The following is an 8,561-nucleotide window of genomic DNA, read 5'->3' on the forward strand; positions in this document are numbered from 1 at the left end:
ACCCCAGGCCCCACCGCCCGCTCTTGCGGAGAGGCCCCGGCTGCCTCCCCTTACTGGGCGGTCACAGGAGGTGTTGTGCCCCACTGTTCCCGGCAAGTTCCTGTCTGTTAACCCCATCGCCTGTGGCGTTTCGTTGAATTCCGCTTCTGCGCAATATTTTAATTTTCTGGGTAAAGGCTGTGAGTGGGGAGCCAGGGCGTTACTTAGTCCAGGGCAGGCGTCGAGGGTGAGAGAAAGGTCAGTGGCCGGCGAAAGATTTTATCATTTAAGCGTATAGGGGGCAGGTGTTTTTATCAGAGGGATTAAACCCATATAGATTCAGACTTGATTTTCCCCGGAGTGATACATTTTGAAGACCAAACATGATACATGAAATGCATAAATGCTGAATTGCTGCCCATAATTACAGTAGTTTAACCAGGATACTGAAGGATTTGAATTTCTTCTGTGAGGTGTTAAAATACTGTCTCTTCCACTACAGTATTTGCATGCCATAAGGTCGTATTAGTGGCCATGAAACATTGCTTTTCTGTTAAAATGCGGGTCTCAAATAATTGAATGTTCTTCAATAGGAGATGACTAAATAGTAATCCTTGTTGAAATAGTTATAGTGTTATTGGATACATCTTGGAATAAAAACAGCTGTGTGCAGTGAATTTTTTATTGGATGTATGAAGGAGACCTCTTCATATAAAAATACAGTTTCACCTTGTTTGGAAAGTGAAGGATGCCATAGGAAATATGAAGGAGGTGTTGCCATTAGAAAATTGCTGATGCATTTAACAAGAATAGTGTGGGGAGAAGGCTATGCTAGCTAGCAGGCTACTTCTAGGTTTGTTCAGTTTATTACAGCAAAGTAGGCCCCAGTCCTTCATGGTTTACAAGTACATTTAACTTTAGCTGCTGCAAGCAGGTAATTCAGCTTCTCATAGTGTGTGCTCGTAACCTTGTTTAGGCTATGTTATTAAAGATTGAATTGATTCTCCCTGTAAGCTTATTCTTCCTTTCAGAGTATTTTGCGTAATGGACTTGGTCTCCTTCCATTTAGAACAGAGTATATCTGTATGATATATCTGTATATCCTGAATCACTCTCCATTCTTCAAAATTCTAGAATTACGGAGCCTCTTAGCTTAATTCTGGGATTTTAAAGTTTTTCTAGAAGTCTGTATCTGTAGATACCCATTCAGTACAGTGCAAGTCGCAAATTATGATAAACATTATCTAACATGGCAGAAGCTAAATCAAATAGATATTACTGTAAAAGCTTTTCCTTTTTTAACTTTTATGGCTATTTCTGTCTTCCACAGAACTTCCAAGTTAATCTTTCTTCATTTAGGTCCATTAGATACCAGTAACATGATGGAGAATATATACTGCTAGTAATTCCTTAGTGAGATTAGGTGGATGTAGTTTTTAAAATAGTCTGAAGTAAATTCCTTGCAAATGTTTTTTGTATTTGTTTTGTCATTGTTGTTGTTTAAATAATAATGTCTAGGAATAAATGTAATTTTGCTGGAATGCTGTATCAGTTTTTTAAGGAAAAATGGCTTTTTACCAGTTTGCTCTGTGCTTTTCCACTGAATAAAGTTTCCAGTGGTTCCTTATGAAATAGAAAACTTGTATCTGATGTACTGTTGAACTTTGTAAATGTAACTCAAAAGTAATTTCATTTTTATTTTCCTTATTCTAGCTTTTCTACGGAAAGTCTACAGCATTCTTTCCGTTCAAGTTCTTCTGACCACAGTCACATCTGCAATTTTTCTGTACTCTACTGGAATACAGGCATTTGTTCATGAAAGGTAAATACTAAAATAAAATGGGGCTGTTTATCGTGTGTTAAGTGTAGTTTATGCAGTATGTTGCTCTGGAATACTTCAGTGTACCTAATCATTTTTATACCCCATGTTTTAATTCTGTAACAGAAGTTTTGTAACCTTAGGAAATAACTTTTCTTATCCTTGGTTTATTATTAGAATTTATTATCGTTATTGATGTTTATTTTAATCAATACTTTATTAATAGTGCTTATTTTAATATCTACACTATGAAAACCTATACATCAGTTGCAGAACAACTCAATTACTGACACTTCTTGTTTTATGGTCTAAGTGTCTGCTTTTAGAATCTGTTTGGACTGCTGTTGTTTCTAGGTACCTGTTCCAAAAAGCTGAATCATGTCCTACGCCTCTCCCTTCCCCATCTTATTTTGTTGGGGTTTTTTTCTGAAAACTGTTCTGCTAAAATTCCTTTGGGCTTGCTTCTTTTTGCCTCTCAGATTTCCACGAGGAAAAAAACAAGTCTCAAAAACCAAAATGGTGAACAGGCAGGGGAAAAGAGCAGCTGGGGAAAGGAGGAGAGCACAGAGTCCAGTTTCTGTTTTCCCCCAAGTGCACTTGCGGACTTTGCTTTTACTTTCACTTCATAGCCCTAATAAAAAAAAAGCAGCATCAAATGCTATATGAAAGTTTCTGTGTAAGCTATAATGTATACAGTATAAACCAACAGTTTTATACTTAAATAATGTAAAATGGTCCTGCTTATATAGAACTGTTGTGGTTTTGTGTTTGATTTTGGTCTAGTTTTTGCTTGGAGTGCTACTCAGATGATTTAATTATAGCGATGTTTACTGATTGGTGATGGTTTTCTTTGGCACAGTTATTGCCCACATTTCTTGCATTCAGATGCTGATAAAAAACAGTTCCCTGGATGTGGAGTTTTTAATTGGCAAAATATTACATATACTTTAATGCTGTTAGTTTAGTATTGATGTATTTTCCTGATCATACTGATTTTCATCTCCAGCTGATGGATTCCTGGGCAATCTTGAGCTTCAGTGTGAAAAAATTGTCTTTACTTGTGATTGTACTATTTTTAGCTGATGATCTGTGGTGGTATGTTTTAGAGTAGTTTTATTGTAAAACTTGCTTTACATTTACTTTGGATATATGGAGCGGTATCTTTATCTAGGTGATCACTTAAGAACTTGGTTTTGTATAAACTGTTCTTCAGTCTTCCAGATACTTTATTTTAATTTTGATTACTTTTTTGTATGGAACTTTACAGGCCTGCCTTGCTTTTGATATCTGGGTTTGGATCTTTGGCTATAATTGTGGCACTGACCCTCTACAGACACCAGCATCCTGTTAATTTATACCTGCTTTTTGGATTTGTAAGTATTTATATAAATTCAATTTTAATAATCCCTAGAATATCTTTCATTGTGATGAACTCCTTGAAGCAAACTAGTGGTGGCTAATTTTTTTTTCTTGTATTCCTTGAAAGATACCTTATATACTTACGAAGTTCTGAGTTATTTTTTGGAACTTCTACCCACAGGTTGTTCCTAGATAACCACTACTTCAGGTTTCTTCCAGCATCTTTTTAGGAGGAGTGTTAGAACTTGCAATCAGGTTGAGCAAGCTTTTTTTTGTGTGTGTGTGTATAAATATATCTATCTGCTCTCATTGTTCTGTTGATGTCAGTCATTTGAAACTGCTCAGTAGGAAAAGAGGAGACATTTCTGTTACCTTATTTTCTTAATGGGCAACCTCCAGCAGAGACTTAGATGCAACCAGCCGTATGTGTTTACTTCATGGTTTTCTTTTTAATGCTGAATTCTGAGCATGTTTCCAAGATGGGCAGGTCAATCAGAGCTGTCCTCAAATTTCAGTCTCCTGCCTGATGTTGTAAATTTGTAGATATGGGCTAACAATATCTAATATCCTCTTGGATATTTTGGATTATGCAGCAAATCAGGCTTCTGAAAAGAAGTCACAGTAGCACCATTGGAATTTGATGCTTTAGGAGTTGCCTAAATTGTATTTGTGATACAATGGGAAGACAGCTTTGCTGTGTAAGTAAATAGACTGTTGAAACTCTAAAGCGGTTGTATGTTTTCTGACTTTGGAACTCTTGCAGGAGAGTAAAATGTTTAAAAACTTTCAACAAGTGTGGTTGTAACAAGGAGTGATGGTAATAGTTTGGCCAAATGTGGTGTAGGAGTTTGTGGTGTAACAGTTTAAGTATTACACTGAGTAGGAAGAGAAGGATTCAAATGTGTGTGTGGTAAATTGGTTTAAACAAAATATGGGTTAAATGTTCTGTTATTTCTGATCTCTTTGTTCATGCCATAGATACTTTCCTCATCTTTCATGGTAATGAAACTTCATTTGAAATTACCTTTTAGAAAAACTCGAGGCCCATACCAGCCTTGAGCTCAGATGTCAATAATATGTTTGATTTTAAGTTAGTTGTTTCAAAACAAGGATGAGTGGGAAAAGGAAATCAATGCAGATGCTTAGCTGTCTAATGAGATATTAAGAATGTTGGATGAAAGTACTTCAAATACTGAAAAGTATGCAAAAAGCTGAGAACAGTTCATTTCTAGTAGCAGCTCCAAGAGATTTTATAGCACCTTGAATAGTTGTAAGAAGTGTGATACTAATGCTGTGTGCTTTGAGTAGAAAGTGGAAATGGCATTTTTCTATAAGAGGGCTGTCTCTCGTTTATTTAGTTTATATTGTATTAGTTCTATGTAATGCAACAACTTCCAGCACCAGTAAGATGGTATGATTGCCATTTTCTTGTTGAAAATTAAACATGTTTTCATATGCAACGATTTAACAAGAGAGCTAATATAACACATGCTGGGGTTATATAGAATGGGGCTCATTGCATGTGAAGTGTCCGTGTAAGTGTTTGGTGTGGGTTTTTTTGTCCTTGTAATTTTCTGTTTTTACTTTTTGTAGACCCTACTGGAAGCACTGACAGTTGCCATTACAGGTAAATGGTAGCCATCCTATTGTCTAATTCCTTAAAGAAATTGGAAAAGGAATCCAGTATGTTGTACTAATTGCCATCTGAGTTTCCTAGATGTGACTAAAGTGATAATAAATCCCCTCTTTGAAAATTTTAATGACAGCAGTATGAGATTAGCAAAACAACAGGAAATCAAGGGAGAAAACTGGACTCTGATCCAGAACTGAAAAATCTGTAAACATGAAGTGAGAAATTAGTTGTGCCATCTGTTCTTTTGGTACAGCTGGCAATGTTCTTTCCTATAAGACAGCTCTCAGCAGAGCTGATCTGCAAGTGAAATATCCTTATCTTCCCCCTCAGTTTCCTTTAAGGGAATTACTTTGAGGTTGGAGAGTTATGTACTTTGTTGTCAGGGTTGAGATGGGGCAGTGTGTGGACAAATCATGGCATCACCTTGCACTATAGCTTCCGGCATAAGCTGAAATCTCTTCTTTATGGTTTCTGAAATCTCTTCTTTATGGTTTCTGAAATCTCTTCTTTATGGTTTATGGTCTCCTGCAAAAAAAAAAAAAAAAAAAAAGTTTAGAGAGAGGAAAGGTTGAGGAAGGAGGGAAGAAGAAGGTTCCACTCATTTCTCTTATCTTTCCCTTCCTACCCACTAATCAAAACTTTTATGAGCCTTTACAGAGGACTGATTGTCTTGTGATTTTTTTTTTTTCTTGTTTTAATATCCCTGAAAAAATTTGGATGGCTTTTTCCATAAGATCTCGCATATCGAAGCTTAAAAAGACTTCTGATTTTCTTAATTTTTTTTTTTAATTGTGAGTAGGGAAGATCTGTTATCTCCATTTAAGAAGCTACAGCTATGCTATAACTGTCAAACTTTGCTAGTGCAAGGGTCTGAGTCCTGTGATCATGATTTTGAAGTGCAAAGACAAGTTCAGGCATAATTTACTTTTTTTGTTCACAGTTTAGATTTTTTTTCCTGTCTGTGAAAGTTTAAACTTCTGTTTCTTCAAAAGATAACTTAGCAAATCCATAGCATAGTGTTTGTTAAATGACAGTTTACTTCTTTTGTTTATAGTGAGTTTCTATGATGTGTCCATCGTCTTGCAAGCCTTTATTCTTACTACTGCTGTATTTCTTGGACTGACTGCATATACCTTGCAGTCAAAGAGAGACTTCAGCAAATTTGGAGCAGGGTATGTTGTCATATTGATGATTTTTCTTTTTTTAAGCTAGTTTTTCCTTTTTTAAAGCAAGCTTTGCAGATGCGATAATGAATACAGATCAATAGAACCTGCATCAAGGGAATGGTGAGGGTGTTATCTTAAATTAGTTTCTGCGGTTCTGCTTTCTTGGTAAGAAATTCTTTTCTGTGATTATGATTCTCAAAACCATAGTATTACACTAAAAAACTAGTTTACCTGGGTTTTTCACTGAGACAGAGGGCAGCTGTTTCAAATTTTTTTAAAAGTAAATTTAGGGCATAAGTTTGACAGCTTTATAAAACAGAGTTTTACCACTGATACCAGTGAACAGCTGGCATCTAAGAATTATGGACATGTACTTACCAAATATATCATGAAGATGTTTTATAGTAAGGGAAGAGATTTTAAGTAAAACTTAAAAGAAAATACATTATTGCTCACAGTTTAATTTTTTTTTCAGCCTCTTCGCTTGTTTGTGGATTTTAATTTTCTCAGGTTTCTTGAGGGTAAGATACCTTTTGTTCAAGGTTAAAAAATATTATTTAACATAATCTTTTACTAGTATTTCTAGTATAAAAAAAAGGTTTTGTACAGTCCAATATAGCTTAATGAAATAAAATTCCTAACCAGATCCATTACCATTGTAGGTCATGCTGGTGATCTTTTAACCATTCATTTCCAATTCAGATTTTTGCTGGATGCTGTTCTTGCTAACATAAAAGTGGTATTTGCATTGATTGACAAATTGACAATTGAGATCCACTACTTGATTGAGAGAATGGGAAGGAGATTGGGGGGTTAATTGTATTCTGTTTTTCTAATTTTTCTGATGTTAATATTCTGGAGACCAGAGCTTCCTCTCTCTTCAGTGGAGGCACTTTTACTCTATTAAAGAGATTGTGTGACTGGGGACTATATGAAATAAGACATTGAAATGTCATTGTAATAATGTATTTGTGTGTACATAACACTAAAAAGAGAGCGTGTATCCTTGTTTTAAGTATGGCATATCATTATGCAGGGATTTTAATATTAAAAAGAAAATGAAGCTTAAACACTTTTTCATGTTTCATTTGCCTCCAGCTGTTTTTCTACAGTGAGACAATAGAGTTGGTGATTGCTGCTGCTGGAGCTCTTCTGTTCTGTGGATTTATTATTTATGACACGCATTTGCTTATGCACAAATTATCCCCTGAAGAGTACATACTGGCTGCAATCAATCTCTACTTGGACATCATCAATCTGTTCTTACACCTGCTGCGTTTACTGGAAGCATTTAATAAAAAATAGTCAGAAGCAGTGTGGTTTGACTGTAGCGTATATAAAGTCAAGTACCTAAATAGCATTTGGATGACCTACAAACTGTACTTCTGTCTTCTAGAGACCGAATCTTTATTACTTTTTCATTCCATGACTATTGATCCCTCCTTAGGAAAAGAAAAGGTATTTTTAGGTAGCTAAAGTTCTTCTCTAGAATATATATTTTATGTAGTTAACATGCTGTCGTCGTGTCAGTCACTTTTTTTTAATCACTTAATTTGCACTTGACATAATTCATGTTTAAAACATTTGCCGACTTACGATTGCTCCAGAGTAAGCCTCTCTCTGCTAGTCTGTAGCTGCTGGGAAGGTTTCCTTTGGGATCGTAGTGTGTGTACCCCGTAAGGGTAGCCCAAGTTTGTCATTGTGCAATGTTTTACTAAGCTAAAAGTTTTTCTAGTTTTTGTTTGGTAAAATGGAATGCTGTCTCTAACAGAGGTATTCTGTTCTTGTTAAGGGTGGTCAGATTATTTTGTAAGCTGGGAGGGTGTTAAAGCGATTAAAGGGAATGTTCTTGATTTAAGTATTATTTATTGCCTGTCTTTCAGTGTTCTGAAAAATATTTGGAGATGGAGTCTGGCATTTGATCAACTTGTGTATATTAAGGTTATGTCTATCAATAAAAATTGGGAAACCTTTAGTTTGTTCTTGCAGCTGGGACAGGAGAACTTCGGGGCGCTGAGAATGAGCACTGCAAACCTTTGCCGCACAGGCAAGGTTGCTGACAGGGGAGAAGTGCCATGATAGGGGAGAGGTGCTGCGACGGGCTGCTTTCCAAGCTGTTGAAATCCTGGAAGGGCAGATATTGTAAAAACAATTTTGAAATGCTTTCTTACTTCATACTCAGCATTGGAGTCAAAGTATTGCTACAGCTTGCTTGTCCTGTCAGTGAGAGGTTAGCAAAAAGGCGACATGGGACTTAGGGAAACATCCTGCGTCCTACCACAAGCAGGGCCAATGTATGCTTTCTGTGCTAGAATTTGACTGAGGCTATGGACAAAGTAGGACTGCGAATTGTTTTGAGCGAGTGTGATGATTTCTCTCTTCTGTCTTAGGGTTTCATTAAGAAACACGTCACAGTAATTAAGAATCAAACGTGGGGGGGTTTTCCCCCTTGTGATGAAATACGTGTTCATTTTTCATCCCTCCCCACCACCCTCTGCACGCAGTGGTGGTCGGACGCAATGTCACACCCGCAGCACGCAGCTGCTCCGTGGCACAAGCACGAAGTCGGGAGGCGGCGGGGCGAGTTAGAGCACACCTCCCTCCC

At 36.7% G+C, this 8,561-nt stretch overlaps 1 protein-coding gene across 1 annotated transcript; it reads left to right on the forward strand.

The window, feature by feature from the left end:
- Positions 1-1,692: 1,692 nt before the first annotated feature.
- Positions 1,693-7,278, forward strand: TMBIM4 (transmembrane BAX inhibitor motif containing 4; the record flags this gene model as incomplete). The annotated part of the gene is made up of 6 exons (XM_010290559.1): positions 1,693-1,801; positions 3,066-3,171; positions 4,751-4,784; positions 5,845-5,962; positions 6,432-6,477; positions 7,055-7,278. Coding segments are annotated over 6 exons (620 nt in total), but the record flags the coding sequence as incomplete, so codon positions are not given.
- Between the last annotated feature and the right edge of the window lie 1,283 nt (positions 7,279-8,561).

This window comes from Phaethon lepturus, unplaced genomic scaffold (assembly GCF_000687285.1).
Source record: "Phaethon lepturus isolate BGI_N335 unplaced genomic scaffold, ASM68728v1 scaffold37297, whole genome shotgun sequence".
NCBI classification, from domain to species: Eukaryota; Metazoa; Chordata; class Aves; order Phaethontiformes; family Phaethontidae; genus Phaethon; species Phaethon lepturus.